General features: G+C 55.1%; 8 protein-coding genes across 8 annotated transcripts; 3 read left to right on the top strand and 5 right to left on the bottom strand.

The window, feature by feature from the left end:
- Positions 1-66: 66 nt before the first annotated feature.
- Positions 67-3,594, top strand: VTJ04DRAFT_3849 (uncharacterized protein; the record flags this gene model as incomplete). Its single annotated transcript, XM_069361793.1, has 8 exons — positions 67-126; positions 209-390; positions 455-796; positions 855-981; positions 1,045-2,821; positions 2,881-3,071; positions 3,126-3,427; positions 3,510-3,594. The coding sequence occupies 8 exons, from the start codon at positions 67-69 to the stop codon at positions 3,592-3,594; spliced, it is 3,066 nt and encodes a 1,021-aa protein (XP_069222369.1).
- Positions 3,595-3,829: 235 nt separating this feature from the next.
- VTJ04DRAFT_3848 (uncharacterized protein) lies at positions 3,830-5,316 on the bottom strand (the record flags this gene model as incomplete). Its single annotated transcript, XM_069361792.1, has 2 exons — positions 3,830-4,573; positions 4,798-5,316. 2 exons carry the CDS (start codon positions 5,314-5,316, stop codon positions 3,830-3,832), a joined length of 1,263 nt encoding a protein of 420 aa, XP_069222368.1.
- A 377-nt stretch (positions 5,317-5,693) lies between these two features.
- Positions 5,694-6,790, bottom strand: VTJ04DRAFT_3847 (mitochondrial 37S ribosomal protein uS10m; the record flags this gene model as incomplete). The annotated part of the gene is made up of 5 exons (XM_069361791.1): positions 5,694-5,872; positions 5,961-6,418; positions 6,501-6,530; positions 6,589-6,668; positions 6,737-6,790. The coding sequence occupies 5 exons, from the start codon at positions 6,788-6,790 to the stop codon at positions 5,694-5,696; spliced, it is 801 nt and encodes a 266-aa protein (XP_069222367.1).
- A 567-nt stretch (positions 6,791-7,357) lies between these two features.
- VTJ04DRAFT_3846 (uncharacterized protein) lies at positions 7,358-8,230 on the bottom strand (the record flags this gene model as incomplete). Its single annotated transcript, XM_069361790.1, has 2 exons — positions 7,358-7,735; positions 7,967-8,230. 2 exons carry the CDS (start codon positions 8,228-8,230, stop codon positions 7,358-7,360), a joined length of 642 nt encoding a protein of 213 aa, XP_069222366.1.
- Positions 8,231-9,283: 1,053 nt separating this feature from the next.
- VTJ04DRAFT_3845 (uncharacterized protein) lies at positions 9,284-10,705 on the top strand (the record flags this gene model as incomplete). Its single annotated transcript, XM_069361789.1, has 3 exons — positions 9,284-9,394; positions 9,461-10,165; positions 10,244-10,705. The coding sequence occupies 3 exons, from the start codon at positions 9,284-9,286 to the stop codon at positions 10,703-10,705; spliced, it is 1,278 nt and encodes a 425-aa protein (XP_069222365.1).
- Positions 10,706-11,143: 438 nt separating this feature from the next.
- VTJ04DRAFT_3844 (uncharacterized protein) lies at positions 11,144-13,955 on the bottom strand (the record flags this gene model as incomplete). The annotated part of the gene is made up of 8 exons (XM_069361788.1): positions 11,144-11,657; positions 11,731-12,023; positions 12,083-12,218; positions 12,277-12,383; positions 12,440-12,541; positions 12,595-12,726; positions 12,784-13,797; positions 13,905-13,955. 8 exons carry the CDS (start codon positions 13,953-13,955, stop codon positions 11,144-11,146), a joined length of 2,349 nt encoding a protein of 782 aa, XP_069222364.1.
- Positions 13,956-15,905: 1,950 nt separating this feature from the next.
- On the top strand, positions 15,906-18,606 carry VTJ04DRAFT_3843 (uncharacterized protein; the record flags this gene model as incomplete). The annotated part of the gene is made up of 11 exons (XM_069361787.1): positions 15,906-16,427; positions 16,489-16,662; positions 16,728-16,982; positions 17,050-17,616; positions 17,668-17,789; positions 17,848-17,878; positions 17,934-17,951; positions 18,018-18,090; positions 18,153-18,232; positions 18,286-18,400; positions 18,458-18,606. The coding sequence occupies 11 exons, from the start codon at positions 15,906-15,908 to the stop codon at positions 18,604-18,606; spliced, it is 2,106 nt and encodes a 701-aa protein (XP_069222363.1).
- Positions 18,607-19,500: 894 nt separating this feature from the next.
- On the bottom strand, positions 19,501-20,574 carry VTJ04DRAFT_3842 (uncharacterized protein; the record flags this gene model as incomplete). Its single annotated transcript, XM_069361786.1, has 1 exon — positions 19,501-20,574. The coding sequence occupies one exon, from the start codon at positions 20,572-20,574 to the stop codon at positions 19,501-19,503; it is 1,074 nt and encodes a 357-aa protein (XP_069222362.1).
- Between the last annotated feature and the right edge of the window lie 259 nt (positions 20,575-20,833).

The raw sequence follows: 20,833 nt of genomic DNA, 5'->3' as shown, positions 1-20,833 counted from the left end.
CATTCGGAGCAAGCAATTTCACCCAAGCAATAGTGAGGCCAGAGGTGAAGGCACTTTCACGACAAGATGGCCGACAGCGCCGTGGACCAGCTGCCTCTGCCGACAAGCCTCGCTGAGGTTGAAGCGGTGCGTTTCCCTCCATGTTGAGGAACCTCCTCTACAAGTCGCGGAAGCTGCAAATCAGACAAACTGACCATCCTGTCAACAGTTGATCCGAGCCCTCTACCAACCAAACCCTCCTGAGACGATCTCAAAGATCCAAGAGGTCCTGCAGAGGCTACAGCGCGCGCCCGAGGGTTGGCAGCTTGCCCAGAGCCTCATCTCCCACCATGAAGACAATATCCGATTCTATGCTGCTCTGACACTCATCATCAAACTCAACCGCGACAGGTACGTCTGCCATTGGACCAACAATTTTGAAATCCCCAAGCCCTCCCTGCTAACTCTCTCTCAGCTCCGGTCTGAGTGAGGAGGATGCAAGTGGCCTCCTCGAAAACATCATCGGGTGGACCATCCAAGCTCTCGGCGATGGGGCTGGTAACTTTGTCGTAAAAAAGTTGTGCACCGCCCTCGTCACCTACTTTGTTCACTTTTCACGCCTATGGACCAAGTGCCTTCGTCACTTTGTCTACTGCCTCGACCTTGGCCGGGGAACTGGCCCCGAGAGCTTGGATGATGCTCTCTCGACCGAGATCCTCGTGGCCAAGCTCGACCGCCGGAAGCTGAGGTTGGCCATTTGGTTCGCCACAACCTTGGTGGAGGAAGTGGGTAAAACCGATATGAACTCCCTCAAGTAGTGAGTTTTCCCAGCCATCGCTTCTGCCATGCCCGGATGCCAGGCTAAGTATCCACAGCGCACCACTCCATGAGAACCTGGTGAAGAATGCGCCTGATGTCCTGTGTCTCCTCGCACGCGGCTTTTCTCCCCCGGATGATACACCCACCATAAAGGTTCAAGGGGATGCCCTAGCATGTTTCCAGGTATGTACATCCTCTCAGCCGTGGGCATCCATGTGGAAACTCCATCGAGCTAACTCCTGCCAGGCCTGGATCCTGTATGCCCAACGAACATCCCAGGCTTCTGACCTCGTATCGTCTTTGAGGCAGCTTGTCGGCCCCGCCATCAACTGCTTTGCTGATGATGAGCTCTTCCAACCTACCGCTGAGTTGTTCAGTGATGCTCTAAGTAACTACTCGAGCTTCTTCACGAACGAACACTACGCGACCCTGGCTGCGCTCTTCGAAAGTGAATGGGCCGCAGCTCATTACCAGCGCCTGCTCCATGGCAACCATGCAGAAGATGGCATTGCGTTTGGTCTTCTACTCCTGGCTTACGGTGATGCCAAGGTCCAGGATCTGATGCGCAGCACCGACCCCCGCTCCCAGCAGTTCCTCGAGAAGCTGAGTGGGCTTCTTGCCGCTGACGGGTACTTGGTTGGCGAAGATTCCATCTTCGTTCCTGCCCTCGAATTCTGGTCCACGTTCATCGAAACTATGATCGACACGACATACTCTGAAGAGGAGGAGACGCAAGGCTGGAAGCCTTTTGCGGAGCAGCACCTGAAGATGGTGGTCATGAACTCATGGCGGAAGATTCGTTGGCCCCCGCCGGACGAATTTGCCTCATGGGATTCAGCTGATCGCGTTGCTTTCAGCGACGCTAGGAAAGACGTGGCCGATATGCTCCAGTCCGTGTTTACTCTTGAAGGCAGCACCCTTGTCGCCTTCTTTGCCGATCTCTTCCTACAAGCTCTGGCTGCTCAATCTTGGGCAGAGCTGGAGGCCACGGCCTTTTGCCTTGGGGCTCTCGATGATTGTTCTTCAGACGAATCGAATGATCAACACCTCAGCAAAGTCTTTTCACCGGCCTTCTTCGACCTCCTAGCCCAGGCTCCGGGTGCCATTCCTCTCCGGCTACGCCAAACTGGACTCATTCTGATCGAGCGTTACTCCGAGTATTTCGAGCGACACGCCGAGTTCCTTCCGAATGCCCTCAACCTCCTGTTCGCTGCTGCAGGGGAATCCGCCCTCGCCGTTCCGGCGGCTAAGTCCATCTCCAAACTGTGTTCCGAATGCCGAAACATTCTCACCTCCGAAGCCGGCACCTTCATCCGCCACTACCAGACCATCCGCGCCAATCAAGTCTTGGACCCGTTTGTCGAGGAGAAGATCCTGCTGGCCATATGTTGCATCATCCAGGCAATCAACGACGAGGGCGAGCGTCTGACCATGTTTGAATCCCTATACGGGATTATCAAGAAAGATTTTGAGCTGGCTGTCCAGCTCCAGGGCCAGCCGGGATTGCTCAACCTACAACAGCCCGACTTCCTCCGGGGTGTTGATACCAACCAAGGTCCACCCACCGCAGAAACGGTCTCTCTCAACATCGCTCTTCGATCCCTGAAATGTCTTGCCAGCATGGCCAAGGGGATGCAAGATGCCAAGGAGTACCCAGTCGATCTGGACAACGAGCCGCCAGCGCTTGACCCGAACAGCAGACTCGCTGCTGTTCAAGCTGACATCCTACGGGTTCTTGTCGATCTCCAGCGTGCTTTCCCTACCAGTGGCGAGGTGGTAGAAAGCATTTGCAACATCTTCCGCGCAGGATTCTCCGAAACGCAGCCTGGTCCTTTCGTTTTCCCGCCCGCTGCCGTCACGGAATACTTCATTCAACAGCGGTTCGAGACAGTGCGTATCGGGACGCTGCTGAGCACAGCGTGCTCGTATGTTGGCAGCCTCTACCGCGGGCCCAAGGTGTTTGTGCGCCCGCAGCTTGAGCAGCTATTTCCATGGGTTATTTCCATCCTTCAGGCGCTTCCAGGTGCGTCTTACTGTTCTTTTTATCTTTCATTTGATATTACTTCGCTAACCTTCTTTAAGGCCCCGAGGCTGATATTGAGGTCACTATCAACGGCATCAACTTTGTCGACAAGGTGGCGTCCAGACATCTCGACCTCCTGTTCCAGCCCCACTACAATCACCTCCTCGAATTCTTCTTCTTGTTTACCCTCAAGGTTCTCGACGGCAAAGATCTCCCGCCTCTCGCCAAGGCCGCATCCAGCGAGTTTTGGGTCAGTCTTCCGTCCCCTGGGTACTCCTTTTGATCATCATCTAACCCACCCTAGGCAAACTTCCTCTCCCTCAAGCCTTCCAGCGAATCCTCCCCAGCCATCGCTGAGACCCTCGCCACCGCCATGACGCACCTCGGCCCGCTCATCGCCCGCTCGCTCGTGCGCAACCTCGGCGGCCATGCCGCGCGCAGTGAGATTGATAAGTTGTGCGAGCCGCTCAAACGTCTCTTGGTCGCGCGTCCCGAGGCGTCTGAGTGGTTGCGAGTTGCACTGCTGGATGATTCGTGTTTGTTCCCGGGGGCGGCGGAGAGAGTCAACGCGGAAGAGCGGGTGGCGTTCTTGAGGAGGGTTGTTGGGTAGGTGTTTTCTTCCATACTCCTCCTTCCGTCGTTGATCCTATTTGTTCTCACAGATGCTAACTTACAACCTCTCTTACAGGCTCCGGGGGGCAAGAACCACGAACCAGGTTGCGAGAGACTTCTGGATGGCGTGTCGCGGGTCGAATTATGCCTACGCCTCGTAAGGGATGCGAGGTGGAGCAAGCAATAGTGGTGCTGGGAGAGTCACGGAGGGGGTGTACCGAGGACTCGTCAAAGATTTGCCGTTCGTAGATCTGCAGAGCCAACAATAGAGTCACTAGAAGTCTGCACAAGGACAGACCAAATGGTTTCCCTCAAGTAACCATACAAATCTACATCTATTCTGTTCTGTATACAGATCCACTAGAATCTATTAATAATCCCTCCACCCATACCTTCTCACACCCCAAACCCCACCACCCTCCTATAAGCCTCCATATTCTTCTCGGCACTCCTCCTCGCCCTCTCCGTCGACTCGGCAATCGCCTCCCGCACCTTTTCCGGAGCCTTCGCCCACCTCTCATACCTCTCGCGGATCGGCTCCAGCTCGGCACAGACGGCGTGCGACACGGCGTCCTTGAGCGTCACCATATCCTCACCCCACAACCCTTCCTCCTTGGCCAGCGTCTCCGGATCCCTGCCTTTCGCATCCAGCGCGGACAGGATGTTGAGTAAGTTCGCCACCCCGGGGCGCTGGTCCGGTTCGTACGTGACGGGGCCGAGCGAGTCGGTGACCGCGGCGCGAATCTTTTTGTGGATCACGTTGTCCGGGTCGGAGAGGAGGATGCGGGACTTGTAGGACGGGTCGGACTTGCTCATCTTTTTGGACGGGTTGGTGAGGGACATGATCCTCCCGCCCGCGGCGGAGGGGGGCAGCAGGATTTCGGGCGCAACCATGGTGGCGAGCTGCTGCGCCGGCTTTTTGGGAACGTAGCTGCTCACGAAGACGTGGTTGAAGTTGGTGGCGCACTCGCGCGCGAACTCGAGGTGCTGCCGCTGGTCGTCGCCGACGGGGACGTGGGTGGCTTTGTGAAGGAGGATGTCGGCCGCTTGGAGCACGGGGTAGCTGAAGAGCCCGAGCTTGAGGGATTGGCGTGCCTCGAGGTCGGTGGGGGTGGCGTTGTCGGAGAGGTGGAGTTTGGACTAAGGGGAAGAGGTTAGTAAAGGTGGTTTAGTTGATATGTGTGTGTGGTGGTTTGTATTTAGGGGCAGTGAGTATGACATATGAGTAGAGAGGAGGGGGTATAGAGCGTTGACAAGTTCGCTCATCTATATGAGCAGACAGGACATGCCCCTTTCTAACCTCAAAACTCCTCCTCTCCGGCCCTTGCTTCCCAATAACCACCTCAACACTCGACTTAACTCACCTTCCACTGCGTCATCCGCGACAAATACCCCACCGACGCGGTGCAGCTCAGCAACCACGCCAGCTCGGCATGCTCCTTGACGTCGCTCTGGAAATACAGCGTCGACCGGCCCGGGTCGATGCCCAGCGCCAGCAGGGCGGCCATGGACTTCTCCCTGCTCTCGCGCAGCTCCGGCCCGGGCTTGGGGATCGTCAGGGCGTGCAGGTCGACGACGCAAAAGAAGAGATCGGTCGTGTCCGGGTCCGACGTGTCTTGCAGCCGCTTCCATTCCCGCAGGGCGCCCAGGTAGTTGCCCAAGTGCGGGGTGCCGGTGGGTTGGATGCCCGAGAAGATGACTTTGCGCCGGGGTTTTTTGGACCCCTGGGGTTGGGGTGGTGAAGGTGTGGTTGGTTCCGGTGCAGTTGGTTGCTGTTCGATTGAAGGTGATGTTGATGATGAGTAGAGGCGGCTCGGAAGTCTCCGGGTGAGCGTTGGCCGAAGACGCAGGGCGATGCGCCCTGTTTTGAGGGTGCAATTCATTGTGTTTGTGTCCCAGAGAAATACCCCCTCGGCTTAATTTGTTTGTTTTTCAGGGGGAGCGGTCCAATTGCCAGGTGTGTTGTGAGTAGTTGGTTGTGGTTTGAGATGTGTGGATGAGGGCAAGTCCGGGAAAAGCTTCATGAAATTTCCCAAAATGGAGACTTGCAAACCCTGGAATAGAGGCACTCAGATGAGAACCCACCAACCTCACGTCGGCCTTGCCTTACGAACGCGCTTGGAACAAATCTCAAAATCTTAATGAGACAGAATAAAATGGCCCGAAACATTGGGTAGATTGTACATAGTTGATACTTGTACACGCATACACACATAGGCACACAGCCCCTGCCACCACCATAATGACCCTAGTCCATCTTCTACCGTCCGCCCGCGATCTTCCTCCTCTCGTCGGCAATAAACTGATCCAACTCCTCGGGCGTAGGAAGCTGCTCGCGGGGCTTCTCCGTCTTCTTCTCCAGGTAGGCCATGTGCTCCCACTTGCCCTCCATGAGCTTCTCCGTTTCGGCGACGGCTTTGTCCATCTCCCCCGCGACGTCTGCAAGCAGGCAGAACAACAATGGTTAGCAAAGCAATACCTCTCAAGGGGACTGATCCGAGACAAGAAAAAAAGCAGGAACACATACCCAGCTTGCTAAACTCCCAAACATTCGCCTTCATACCAATCCCATAGTACGCGTGCTTCCTCAGAAACGCCAGCCAGAGCTGCACATTCTCCGGATGCCCATCCTTGATCTGGATCAACCTCCTGAGGGTGATGCGCTCAAAGTTTTCCTGCGACTTCTTGAAAATGAAGGTCGACTTGGGCACGGTCCAGCGCTCGACCAGGCGTGGGAGCGGCACGGGGCCGAAGGCCGGCAGGTTCAGGTAGTAGGCGGCCCGCAGGGCAAAGTCGCAAAAGAACTCAAGGTTGCGCGCCGAGTAGGAACGGAGCTGCAGATCGCAGGTCGGCACACCGTATTGGGCTTCGCGGCGGAGGGGTTTGAGGTACAGGGCCTCGAGGGCGCGAGGGAGGCGGGAGACGGGTTTGCCCGATGATGGGGAGGCATCGGCAGCGGCAGGCTCTGTGGTCGGCTTTGTTTCGCTGTGGTGGAGGGTGTTGGGGTTAGTTTTGGTTCGAGTACTTGTTGAGTTTGTGTGTCGGGAAGAGACGATGGAGTGCTGACCTCGGCTTGTTCGCAGCTTTCCGTTCCTCTCTATCCGAAACTTCGTTAGCATACTGCCCAGAATCGCCAAGGTGCAAAACAGACTCACATTGAGGCATAACTGCGAAGCTGGGCCGAGGCCTTCGAGATAGTCGCCGTCGCTGTTGCTGGCCGCGGGGCTGTGAGGGGCTGAGTGCCATTGGGTCAGTCCAGTTTCCCATTTTCCGGTTTGTCTATCCAAGCAACTGTTTACTTACCGCCTGGCCCTGGAGAAGAGGCCGCAATGGCCGTATTAACCGCGGTGTGCTCATCTTGTCGGCGCCGGCGAGATGGTTGGAGGTTTTGTTCCGATGCGCTCACTTCCCTCCCGAGATTTTGGCGTCAGGGTCACCCAGGGTTCTTATCGATAAGAGCTCGAAGGAAATTCCATCGCCAGCACTCAGAACAACTCACTCTCGAAAGTTCAGAACTGAAATCAACCAAAGACAAAAAGGGAAGTAAAATCGGCGTCATGTTTTTATGTCTTGATTAAAATATCTAGTACCATCTCGCCCACTTTGTTACAAGAGGTGAAGATTACATGGATACCTGAGTACACGACAACCAGGAGCATGCTGCTGGCATGATCGTCTCGACCCAATCCAGCACTCCTGTGACACTCAAACCTGTTCCTTGTCTCCCCTCCACCACACATTGTTGTGTGACTTAGATGGGTGTTCTGCTGTCGAGTATACCCAGCCCTCTCGGGACTTTGAGTTTGGGACTCGGGAGGAGTATCAAGCGCATACAGCGCGACATGTCCGTCCCAGCCCGGCCCGGGCCTGGCTGTATTGATGTGTCGTCGAAAGTTCGTACCGTCACCCCCACGGAGAGCATTCTCAACCCTTTCTCCTCCGCCGCCCAGCAACCAACTTCTTGTAAAACTCCTTCTTGCCACTCCTCTTGTGCTTCTGGATGTCGTCGTACTTGCTCTTGAGCTTCTTGACGTTGTCGCTGGCCAGGATTTCCTCGACAATGGATCGTTTGCGCTCCTTGCGCGTAAGACGGTTATTCTGGCCATCGGTCGCCCCCGCGATGATGGTGCCGACCTGGCAGTACTCCGGGACCAGCGGCTTGCGCGAATCCTTCTTGAAAAACTGCTTACCCAGCGCGGCCACGTCACGCATCCTCAACGCTTGCAAGTCCCGTTTCAGCTCGGGCGTTAGATTGGTGCGCGGCATGTTGAACCAGTCCGGGCCGAGGGTGTCCTTGGGTCCCTGCATCTTCTGGTCAGCGAGCGGCCCGAGAGAAGCATGAGAGTGCAATGGAAATATCGTGTGTGACGACAGTGTGTGTCCAGTCAGAGTAACTATGAACAAGAATAAAAAATCATTGTGGTGCCAGCTTGAGTCCCATGACGGGATCTTGCCAGCGTCATACGTTTTGGGATTTGATTTCATCATGGAACACGAGTAGGGTGCATAAGGGGAAACAGACAATGGGCATACCTTTTGTTTCTTGGGGAGCTGGGGAACCCGGACAGACAGCTCCTCGGTCTTCTCAGTCTTTTCAGGCTTGAGGCTCTCTTCCAAGGCTGCTGTCTGTTGCTCCCCAGCGGTGGGCGCGTCTGTCGCGGCAACCACAGCCGCCGTCTTCGCTGGGACAGCGACGACAGGTCCTGCCTCAGAGCTGCCATTGCTGGAAAGCCGGGCTTCCGCCTCGGCAAGCAGCCGGTCTATTTCATCATCTGGCAGCCCAAGGGCGAAGGCCATCTTGCCAGATATCGTGTGTCGGATTGACCTTGGAGAGATGAAGCTGGAGAAAGCGAGAACGAGCCGAAGAAAAAAAAATCAAGCTCGAGATCGGCGAGGAAATTCTGGGTGGGGCACTCTTGGCATCGGACTCAGACTGGACTGGACCCAAAAAGTCTTGGCAAGAGCGGGTGGACCGCCCGTTACCAAGTGGGTCTGTGCACGTCGCCCCCGACAGCTCAGGTCGTTGCCAAGGAAAAGTGAGGCTGGGGACTGCCAGCTGTCACGGTTGGGTAGCGCCGGCCACCTGTCAAGCCCCGCTCGATAAAAAGGCGACCAATCCCATGGCTGCCTGCGCCACACCCTCCCCTCCTCTCTGCGAGCTTCCATCCACCTTCGTCGGTGCCCAATACCCGATTTGACCGCCTGAAGTGAACAAATCACCGCGTCTTGACGTCTTTCACTCAAGTCTCTTGAGAACTTGCAGCTTCCTTCTGCATTCCAGAATCACCCAGCAACTATAGTCTCCCACGAGGTACGTACGTCCATTTTTTTTTCCTTCCTATCTTATCCCCAACCTCGCCGTCGTCGCCAGCCGGTTCGCGCGTCTACTTGCTTAGACCCCATCCTGCTCCGTCATCTCAACCAATCCGCCTGTTTCAATAATTTCTCGCCAATCATCTAATACCATTCGCAACGAGAGCTGAGTGGCTCGTCCTTCGAGGGGTCGGCACGAGTCGTTCAAAGACAACCTTTGGATCGCTGAAACTCCACCCACCATTCGTCTCTGGTTGAGTCCTGACGCGACCGGCACCAATCATCAATCCGCCCAATCAACGGGACATCCCGACTGCGACTGTGCGCGGCGCGCCCGCCCGTGACGTCGGAAAGTAAACAAATGCCGAGAGCTAACTAGACGAAGATCAGTGTCAACCTCGTGCAGCACCCAACGTCGAACTAGAAGTTATATTTGCGACAGCGATTTTGGTGTAATCGACTCGAGGCCCATCGTGCTAAGCGTTGTACCACACCACCACATCATCACCTAACCAAGAACCACACCGCGACACCATCATGAATCCCCAGGATCAGAATTCCGGCCAGCACAACCAGCACGGCCAGCAGGCCCGGCAGATGCCTGCCTACGACCTGAGCTTGGGTGGCCACTATGGTGCTAGTGCAGCGGTATGTAACCCATCGCCGTGTCTTTGTTCCCCATCAACCCAGCCTTGACTGACACCATCATGCTAGATCTCCGCCGCCGGCTATGCGCCATCAGATCTCTACACCGGCACTTGGGCCAACGTCCACCAAGGGTTAACTGGTCATTACAAGGATGTCCTGACCGCATACTGGCAGCACACCATCAGCCACCTTGAGAGCGACAACCACGACTACAAGATGCACCAGTTGCCGCTCGCTCGGATAAAGAAAGTCATGAAGACAGACCCGGAGGTCAAGATGATCTCTGCCGAAGCGCCGATCCTCTTCGCCAAGGGCTGCGACATCTTCATTACCGAGCTGACCATGCGCGCCTGGATCCATGCCGAGGAAAACAAGCGCCGCACCCTCCAGCGCTCTGACATCGCCTCCGCCCTCGCCAAGTCCGACATGTTCGACTTCCTCATCGACATCGTGCCCCGCGAAGAGGCCTCTTCCCACGCCAAGCGCGCCAGCAACCAGGCTGCTGCGGCGGCCGCCGCCGCTCAACAGTCAGCAGCCGCAGCGCAAACCCAGATCCCAGGCGTCGGCGCTCCCAACCACGCGGGTCAACACCCCATGGCTGCTCCTGATTACCTCGGCGGCCAGCACATCGCGACTGAAGATGCTTATCGCCAGCAGCAGACGATGTACCCCGGCCAAGTTCAGCCCGGCGCACCCGCGTACGGCCAACCCCAGGCACAGATGTACAACGTTGACGATATGTATCCGTACGGCACGATCCCTCCCCAGCAGGTGTGTACCTCCGCGTTTCCTTCCCCATTCCCTCCAAGAGAGACCCCGCGATGCTAACTGAACCAGTAGAGCGCCTAGGGGGCGAACGCGAATGTGGGGGACCGGCAGATCAAGCCGGAGCAACCGGTGACGGGTAGCGATATCGTTGTCAAGTCGGAGGTTGAGTCGAAAGAGCAGGTGGCGATGATGGTGGATCCCCAGCTGGTGCAAAAGCCCGCGCCGCCCGTGGCCCTGCCGCCGTGGCAGCACAAGTATCCGAGAGTTTTGCCTCAAGATATGCCTGCGCCTGAGGTGCCGCAAGGGCAGGAGCAACAGCAGGACCAACACCAGCAGCACCAGCCGGCGGCTGTCGTGGTGAAGCAGGAGAACCAGGAGGCGCTGATTCCAAACGGGTACCAGACTGGGTATTCAACCGGGTACCTGAACGGATACTCGGATGGATATTCCATGGGGTATTCTAACGTTAAGAAAGAGGAGGAGGATGGCACTTTGAGGAACTTGTCTGGCAGGAGTGATAGTGGCGGGACGGAGAACTCCTGAATCATTGGGTGTTGTTGAGGGGGTGTGAATTCAGGACGGGGCTGTGGAGGGACACGAAATGATGATGATCGCGGACCAAACTTGATGATGGATATTTTGTCGTTTTTTTTGTTCTCCTTTGTCGGTGTTATGTAGCGGTAGGTGGGCAGGAAAGGGTCGCTGAACGGATGTTAGGTAGGCGCGGCGGCGGTGACGGTGTTGGATGGATTTGTGGTTCTTTTTTCTGACGTTGATGACTTGTTTTTTTTGTTTTCGAGTTGGTTGGTAGTTTGTCTGGTTGGCATGATTAATATTATGATGACCCCTCTACTATCCTTTGTGCTTTGTGCAGTGAGTTCGTGACACGGTCATGTCCATAAACTCTTACATAACCAGAAAAGAAACCCGGCCATTTCAGCTCACAGGAGCGGCAGGAACAGACAGGACAACAAGTACACATCACCGCAACCCAAACCGCGAACTGAAATTCGCAAACTGCGCCGACGCCAGCGACGACTTGGTCTGCGGCTGGGATTGGGCCGCCTCGACGCCCTGCGTCAGCTTCTCGAGCAGGATGGGCCCGTTCATGGCGTCGACGCGGCCGTACTTCCTGTTGCGCGTGGATATGTCGTAAAACTCGTCGTGGTTGTCGCTCTGCATGAGGGCGACCGTCTGCTGCAGCTCCTCGAGGTTCTGCGAGAGCACGGCGGCGTTGTCGAGACGGCTGACGAACTCGGCGAGGTGCTGGACGTCGAGGGCCATGGCGGCCACGCCGTTGGGGTTGATGCGCGGCACTTCCGGGGAGAGCGGCAGGGCGAGAATCTTGTTGGCCGCGTGGCTGAGCGCGTCGAAGTAGATGAAGTCCTTGATCTCGCGCGGCAGGCCGAGGAGGGTCGAGACCGTGATGTTTTCGAGGAAGCGAGTGAGGGTGACCATGTAGCTGCTTGGTTGGGTGGGAGGGGTTGGGGCCATCCTGGATTGGTGGGTTCATGTTTGGTTAGTATGCCATGGTACATGAGATTGTGTCACGGGAGCCTGGGACGTACCAATCATAGTCGGACGTGTCGACCAGGTCGTCAATCTTGGAGTTGACAAGCTCAAAAATGCGCTTCTCAGCCGTCTTCTTGTGACTCCGGAACAACTCAGTCGCTTTCAGAGTGATGGGCCCGCCGGCAGACGTGGAAGACCGAGCATCGATCAGCATCTTCTCCAGCTTCTGGCAGGCGACCTCGAAGTGTTCAAGATTGGTCAGGATCTGGACGATTTGCCCCAGATATTGGGAGTTCAGCCGTTCCACCAGAGATTGGCAGACAATGCTAGTGAGGAGTTCATCCATAGTCTGCAACACCCAGGTTAATATGACTTTCACTTGCATGTTAGAAACCAAGGGCAACATACCTTTCTGAGTGTCTCATCGACCACACTGGGATGGTCGAAATTCTCTTTGGTAAAATGGAGAATCTGTCCAGCAAAGTTGCGGATGTCTATGCAGCAGAGAGGATACATCTTGGAAAAGGGAAGGACAGTCGGAAATCTGCGTTGGTTAGATATGGCTCGTATTCTTCAAACAAATCCAACTGTGGGCGACATACTCAGTGACCTCCTCTGGCGGCCGTTCATCAAAGATGGCAGAGAGAACTTCCTCATACTCCTCAGGAGTCTTGACCGTCATGGGCATGTAATCATCGGTTGAAACGATCTGGGACTGTCAGCAATGATTGACCAATACTGGATCGTGTGAATAAAGTGGCTCACCTCCTGGAAGTCTTCGCCAAAACGACGCTTCAAGAGCTCGGCGTATTTGTCGAACAACTTCAGTTGGAAATTATTCATCATGGATGCCGAGTATCCCCAGCCCTGGACGGTGTCAGACATTATGGATACAACATAGAGTCCCTCGCAAAACCCACCTCCATGGTCTGGATAAACAATGCGATGTCTTCCTTGATCTTGAGCAGCAGCTCAGCATTGGTCACGCCCTCAAGAGACTTGGTAGTTATCCGGATGATGGCTTGACACATGGAGTCCCAGAGTTCGTCCACCTGTCAATATTGTCAGCGGCCGTTTCCAGACGGCAGAAAGAGCCGGAGGGCGCATACATCCAAAGTTGAACGGACCATGGGGGCCCGCTGCATTGTGGCCTTTTCGATGATGGCGAACCCGGCCACGCTCTCCAGGAGCGCCTTCAGGTCGTCATCATCATCGTTGGAAAACAGATTGTCTGTGCTCGGAATGATCAGGTCCTTCTGCTGCCGCCGAGTGGCCGCGTACTCCCCACGGAACCGGTCCACCTGGCCCAGGGCATCATGAATATGCAGCGCCTCGTGCAATGGGGTAAAATCAATCTGGAGTTCCTCGTTGTTGAGCACGTCGAACTCGTTGTTCTCATCAAAGACCAGCTCGATGGCCGAGTTCAACTTGAAGCGGCCGAGCGTTTTGTCTTTCTCGGCGCGCTCTTTCTGCCTTGCCCTCCTCGTCTGGGTATGGAAGAACGCCACCTCACCCAAGAACTGAGAGGACTCGCGGATGTGGAACAGCCAGGTGTTTAGGTCAGACATGACGGCCTCGGATATGGCCTTTTGCGAGGAAGGGATGGACTTTTGAATCATGTCGGCCAACTTGTATTGGGCGGTGTATTTGTTCTGGATGATGGGTACCAAGTACTCGTTCTGCAAGTCCTCCAGGGACTTGAGAGCGGCATAGTACTTTTTCTTCCGTATGAGCTCGTGGGCATTGTTGACGGCATGAAGAATCTTGAGGGACTCGGCCAAGGCATCGGAAACCTCGGTAATGTTCTGGCGCACGCCGCGGGTGTTGACCAGGGCCTGCTTCTGCTCGGCCAGCTTCTCGGTGCTTGCTTGGATGGACTGGTTGAGGTCCAGAATCTCGGCGGTCAGGGCCACGGTGCCCTCGCGCACCTTCTGCAGTTGGTTGACCGACTCAAGGAACTCTTCGTGCTTGGTGAGACCGATGCGCTCGATGTCGCCTTCGCGGTCCTCGGCGTATTGGGAGAAGCTCTGGACGAGGGCGCCCATGCGCCCGGTGGTCGTGGCATCTTTGAGGACGGGGATGAGTTGGTCGAGGAACTCGGAATCGGACGGCGCAAGTATGATCTAGGTCGCGGGTAGTCAGCGAATTGTCGGCCACAGAAATGAGGAGTCGGCGATCGCCAGGGAGGGTGAAGATGACGTCGCGGGGTATCGGCATGGACGCGACCAACCTCATTGACGACCGAATCATAATTGTCCCAAGTCTGGGCTTTCCTCGACATGGTGGATGAATGGCATGAGAGCCTGTATGTCTCTTATAATGTTCACCGAGCCCAGTTTTCGCCGGGTTGAGGAAGACGGGGTGCCTGGGAGAGGTTGCGCATGTGTGTTGGAGATGATGCAGGTGGGTAGGTTGCATCAGCCTACCGGGGGGTGTGTCTGACTAGGTATGCAGTTAACCGATCCAACCAGTGGCCTGTGCGTTTGTGGGATGCCTCACTCGTACGGAATACCTGGTAGAGATTGAATATACCTTGGGCATTATAATAGCTTTCAAACTTGGTCAAGCTTTAGGCATATCCATGCATTGTATCTGATTTAGCCACAATCTGGATATATAGAAGAGGACAAGAGGTTGCTTGGGTCGTTTGTTTGGTCATTTCCTAATTTGGGTGTTCCAACTCAGTCTTGGCATCGACCCCTTTCCCATGAGCAGACCTAGAAGTTCATCGGAATCAAGGGTGTGGGTAAGTCAAGACTAAGTGAGTGTGCCATTGTTTACAGGTACAGAAGCTAGAGCTTATTGCTCAATAAATTACAGACAGAACGAATTTATGATCTGAATCTAAAGCATCCCGTTAGCTTTGATGATCGTGATGGGTGTCCGAGTATGTGACCCAAACTTTCTTGAGCCATATCTCCGGCCCTTGGATCTTTGTGGGATAAGAGACGAGATAAATTTCTTTCTGATTATTTTGTTTGTGGTCTTATTGTAGACTATCCCTCAGTTTCTGAGGTACTTCAAAACAAGTCATTAGCTTGGGCCGTCTGGCCATGGTTCATGATTATGGCCGCTTACACCTCCTTTGCTTTTGAACTTTCTGCGGTCTTCCTGAAGACATACCCAGTCCAAGCCAATACCGATAAAAGCAAAGGCCTGAAACTCAGGAAAGCTAGGTCCAGACATTCTTCACAGGTCAATGTCTTTACTTTGGAGGTGAGTGACCAGTGGTTTCCGGCGATAACCCTTGTCATTCTCTATGCTACCCATACTCAAGAATATCGTGCCTCGCCGGTACATTACAATCACTAGCTTACACGGTCTTCGTCACCCAGAAAAGGATACCTGCAATGCCCTGCACCAGGCTCGGGTTTATTCTCCGAGTGCCCTGCATTCTCCTGACTGAAATCACATTGCCCATGCAGCCATCAGACTGCGATGCCATGATAGACACTTTCACCGGCATTCCCGATGAGTTTGTTAGGATTTCACACCTCATAACACGGGCCCTCCGGTCCTTGCGTCCAAGACTCTGAACCATCATGAAATGTCCCTCCGGTCGAGACCGCCCGTCAACCTTCTGCTTCGAACAGGTACCCAAACCCATGCAAGCATGTTGAATGCAGAAGCATTTCGTCTCTCAGCTTCCAGGTTTTCTTCCACTGCTCTTCCTCTCCGTTTCCATCTTTGCACGCTTCCAGTGGCCATTGCATACTCGTGACTGCTTCGGAAGCTGCCGATTCTCACCGCACCCTTGTTCCTTCCTCCAGCTTCCCGCCGTCCTTCATCCAAACTGTCACGCGCTGCACCAGCGGTTCCTTCCCACTTTAGGTTTCTTTCAAGTTGTGCACTGGTGGGTTTTCCACAAGTTTGCCCTCGCACACTTCCCACATTTTCCCTCTCCCTCTTTCTTCCTCCCACTTCGTCTCGACCTTCAACTCTCCCACTTTCTTCTCTCACCTTCCTCACTCTGTTCACTCCACAACAACACGACGAGAACACTCGACTCACTTTACTTCTTTCATTCTTCCAGTCAAGCTCTACCTAGGCACCTACCTAGGCATTTCATTTTGATTCTCTCAGTCACGTTGTCCTCGACCACACCTCGTCTCGTCTCGACTTCCCCTCATTGTCGACCACTCGGCCATCCCTTGTCGTCGACTTCCTCCTTTCACTCTACAAAAATACCATCAGGTCAGTCAGTCACAAACGACTTAGAATCACTACAGCCATGTCGCAGGTGCGGGACTCGGCATTCATGCCGTCCTCGCGCTCGTCGAGCGTCGGCGCCGATTCTTTCCATCACGACACCACCCCAGAGACCAAGGGCACCATCTTCTCTCCCGACGACAAGTCGGTCAACGCCACCACGAAGGTCCTGTCCACCCTCTACTTCAGCGGTCCGGCCAACCCCATCATCCGTTATCCTGGACAGACTGCAGATGCCTTCGCCAGCTCTTTGACTACTGCCGAGCGTGATCCCTTCGTCTCGGCCGCCACCATCAACAAGTCCGAGCAGAAGCTTTCACCGACTGCCTCCGCCTTCCGTCCTCCCTCGGGCCCGGTGGTGGCTCATGGTTCTCTCGATGCCGTCCACGGCCCGAACACTGGTCTTGGTGCCAACCGTCAGTCCTTCTCGGGCCCTGTTCAGACTGCTCCCCCATTCAGCACCGACTTGGGCCTTTCACGCTGTCTTGTCGTGTACTCAACTTCGCACCCTGCCATGATGAACCAACTGGAGGAGTATATCATGGTGAGTTTAATAACATGCTCATCAATGCGTCCTGTTTTGTGTACACTAACCTGGCAAATAGAAGTTGGATCAGCTAGGTACCCGCTTCCAGAGCAAGCGGAATGCGGTGGCTTTCGATGGCAAGATCTACTTCCACACTTCCAACATCCGTGATGCCATCCACATCCACGACAATATTCAGCTTGCTAGTCCTGATTGGCATGCTGAGTATGTGCCTGTCGCTGACTACATTAAGGTCTGTCCAAGGTCTCTAGTCTTTGACCCGTCCTGCGCCGGTTGCCAACTAATAAGTTGCCACAGGTTCGTGGTCCGGCAGCCGCGACTGAGCCCATCTCGGACGGCAAGGTCCAGATCATTGCAACTCGCCAGGATGCCGAGACAGGTTGCGTGCATGTCGAGAGCGTCGTGCGCACCTTTTTGGAGACCCAAGGCGACGTGTTTGCCCTCCAGCGCCAGGCTGAGGTTGCCGAGTTTTCGTTTCGGGCTGTCGTCGAGTTCTCGGATGCCGAGCTAGCCATCTCTGTGGTTCATCGATTCAATCAGACATCCATCGGGGTAAGAGTTTACAGTGGTGTTTTGTTTCTACCGACCAGTTCACTAACCACAACATTGTCTGTGGCAGGGTTGCCATCTGGTCTTGAGCCTGTGTCAGACCGAGGAGATGCCTGGACCCCTCCGAGCCATCCAGACTCATACGCATCCCTTCAACGAGATGCCTCGTCCTGTCAACAACATGGCCAATCTCCTCCAAGACCTCAACAGCATGGAGAACCTTCAAAACCACAATTCCCTCATGGTCCCCGGTCGCTTGAACCCCTCCCCCATCGGCTTCCAATCCCCGGCCACTTTCCAGGCACCCCAGCCGCTCAGTCTGCACCCGGCGGTCTCGCAAAACTTCCCGCCTGCGGGTCCCAACCGTTTTGTGGCTGATCGTACTCCGACTCGTAGCCATAGCCTCGTGAACATGCCCCCCATGTCTCCCATGGCTGGCCGCCTTCCCATGATGGGGCCTATGTATCACACCACGCCCCCGGCAACCCCCATGGCCATGGGCCCTCGGGGCATGCAGCCCTATGGTCGTCGTCAGTTTTCGGGCCGGGCGATGCGTTCTCCGTACCACAATCACAACAGCCATCACAACCATGTGGACATCAATCGTATCCGCGATGGTGTCGATGTTCGCACCACAGTGAGTCTTACCATACACAGCTTATTCATCACCGATGACTTACATAGACAGATTATGCTTCGGAACATCCCCAACAAGGTCAACCAACAGATGCTGAAGAACATCATTGATGAGTCCAGCTGGGGAAAGTACGATTTCATGTACTTGCGCATCGATTTTCAGAATGATTGCAAGTGAGTACCAACTCTCTACTCAACAAAGAAACGCATTACCCGCTAATGATATACCTAGTGTTGGGTATGCGTTCATCAATTTTGTGGATGTAAGTCGTCTCCATGGCAATGCTCTGTGTCAGGTCCTGAGCTAACTATCATCAGCCATTGGACATCATTGATGTAAGCTATCGCTCCTGTGATTTCTAAGCGTTGCCCATCTTGGGTTCTTTGCTAACTGCCGGGAAGTTTGTGAACGCGCGCGGCAACAAACGCTGGAACTGCTTCAAGAGCGACAAGGTGGCCGAGATCTCCTATGCGAGTAAGTCGACGAGCTACTGCTCTGCCTCGTCACCGTACCTTCATATACTGACCTCGCCCAAGCCATCCAAGGCAAAGACTGTCTCGTCCAGAAGTTCCGCAACAGCTCGGTGATGCTCGAGGCACCCCATTGCCGCCCCAAGGTAACACACCCACCCTCACACACCCATGCAGCAGTCCCGGCTGACATATCTAGCTCTACTACACGACCAATGGCCCCCACCCCGAGCTGGCTGGTGAGGAGGAGCCGTTCCCCGGACCCGACAACCAGTCCAAGATGAAGCGCAGCGTCGAGAATGCTGAGCATGTCGGTAAGTACTACCAGGAGCCCACAGTTCCCGGGTCAGTTATTGACAGACCGTTTCCAGGTCTCTTCACTCCGAGCTCGGGTCAGCACTTCCGCGAAGAGCAGCGCCGTCGCCGCTCTCAGTTCGACCGTGGAACCCGTCTCGCCGCTCTCGAGGAGTACGAGTCTCAGCTCCAGCAGCAGCAGCGTGGACACTTCTTGATGCCCTAAGGATTCAAACACTCTCATGATACCCCTATCGATGATGCTCGACTCCACGTTGAGCGGAGATTAACGGCATATTTCTTTCAGCTTTGCTTTGGGAGGTGTTTTCGCTTGGGCTTGGGTTGCGATTTGCAGAGAAGTCGACGGGAAGGTGGATGATCTTCTCCCGAATTCCGTTGCGCACATGATGTGACAAATTGGTGCATCTACTGGGCGACGACGCGCGGCATACCTTGCAGTTCATGTTTGCTTCGCTTGCTTTTTTTGCAGGAGGATGGTTGGTAACAGTATTTAGGGGTTGTGGGATAATGGGTATAAAATATGTGGATGGTGAAGGGAGTTGGACTGGTTGGCAATGTCGCGGAGGCAGCAAAAGGAAGTTGGAGTGGTTGGAAGTCGCGGAGGCAGCGGGACAGCTTGGAGGACCTTTAAAGGGATTGGACTACGGGAGGGGCTCTTGACTTGGTGGTCATCCGTCCTTGGTTGGTCCTGGAAAGGGCATCCCACTCCCGCAAAGGGTCGCGGATCAGCGTTGGCATTGGCAGAGGTTGGAGGTTGTGAGGGATTGCGGATGGTTTATCCTTTGTGGGTCCATGTTTAGGGACAAACTCAGGCAGATCAGATAGCCTTGTCTTTCGTAATTCTCGTTGCCTTCACACCGGATATTTCAATAGGAGATGCGCAGATTTGACTTACCCCTCTATGCCAACAACTTTGATGTATCGGAGGAGCTGTGCGGTCATATTCACCACGGTTGTTTCTAGCTCTTTTCTAACCTTATTAGTAGTTCAACACGGAGATCAGGTACACAAGCCCAATCATCTACCATCTTTCTCCATAGCAAAGACTCTTCCACAAGCGACAAAGAGTGTCTACCTCCAATTCAACACCTACGCTCCCTCAATAAAACACCTCACCCCTCATCAAAATCCTCGCCGTCCTTTCAATCTCCACCGCCTCCGCCTCCCCCTCTCCCTCCGTCTTCACCCTCACCTCAACACTCCCTGCCGGATGTCCGATCACAACCCTCTTCTCCTTTCCTCCCTCTTCATCCACCTCCAACCCCTTTGCCTCTAGCTGGGGAATGGTCCCCTCCAACCCCGCCGCAGCGCCCAGACACATGGCCAAGGTCAACGGCACGGCCTTGTGTGGCTGGCCCATGGATAGCGCTAGGCATCTGAGATTTACCAGCCCTTCTTCTCCGGCCAGGGCCTTTTCTTCTCGGGAAGGGGGAGGAGGGGGGGGCAGGATGAGGACAATCTTGGGCACGCTTTGGGTGTTGGGGTCCAGACCCATTTTTTCGGCGCCGGCGCGACGGATGAGTTCGAGTTTGGTGAGAAGGGAGGGGTTGGAGGAGATGGTTTGGGAGAGGGATTGTGGGGTTGTTACTGGGAGGTTGAGGGATGAGGCGCGGATGAAGACGCCTGGGTTGGAGACGTCGACGAGGGATGCAGGGATGCCGGTTGTGGTATCTGGTAGGTGGAGGATGTCGATGGGGTTGCCTGTTGGAAGGGTCCGGCCTGTCTTTGCACCGCCGGGGTGGAGGAAGCGGATGTGGATGGGTGAAGATGGGGTGGCTACCCCGGCGATGTGGAAGGTGCCGGAGGGGTTGTACATTCTTCGTCGGCCGGACGTGGTGACGGAGAAGGTGGAGTAGATGAGTTTGCGGGTGTTGGTGTTGAAGATGCGGACGGTGGCTTTGTCGGGGTTGGGGTCGGGTTGGGTGGTAGTAGTAGGAGGAGGATTATGTGAGAGAAGGTCGTCCCAGGCGACAGGGCCTACGACCGACACCATGTTGCCGCAGTTGCCTGCGAGGTCGAGGGTGCCGTCCTTGATGCCGACTTGAACAAAGGTGAAGTCGACGTCGGCGATGGAAGGGTCGGAAGGAGGGGAGAGGATGCAGATCTTGGAGGTAGACGAGATGCCGGAGCCCATGCCGTCAAGCTGGCGGCCGAAAGGGTCTGGCGAGCCCATTAGAGCGGGGAGGACATGGCGCCCTTGGGGAAATGCCACTCATCAGCTTGTTGTTATATGATATGTTTGTTACTTGATGATGGACGGTTTCATGTGATATTTACACTCATCTTCAGGGGGCAAGTCATGCTTCCAGATGACCAGTCCATTGGAGGTGCCGCCACGGGCGAAAACAGCTCGGATGCTCCGGGTGCCGCGTATTACAGGCGGAACATGTGAAAGGGTTGTGTTTGAAGGGCTGTGGATGAGGCGCGAATTC

Source organism: Mycothermus thermophilus (genome assembly GCF_041956435.1).
Source record: "Mycothermus thermophilus strain CBS 625.91 unplaced genomic scaffold VTJ04scaffold_2, whole genome shotgun sequence".
NCBI lineage: Eukaryota > Fungi > Ascomycota > Sordariomycetes > Sordariales > Chaetomiaceae > Mycothermus > Mycothermus thermophilus.
Note: the sequence above shows the minus strand (reverse complement) of the source record. Positions and strands in the feature narration are given on the sequence as shown.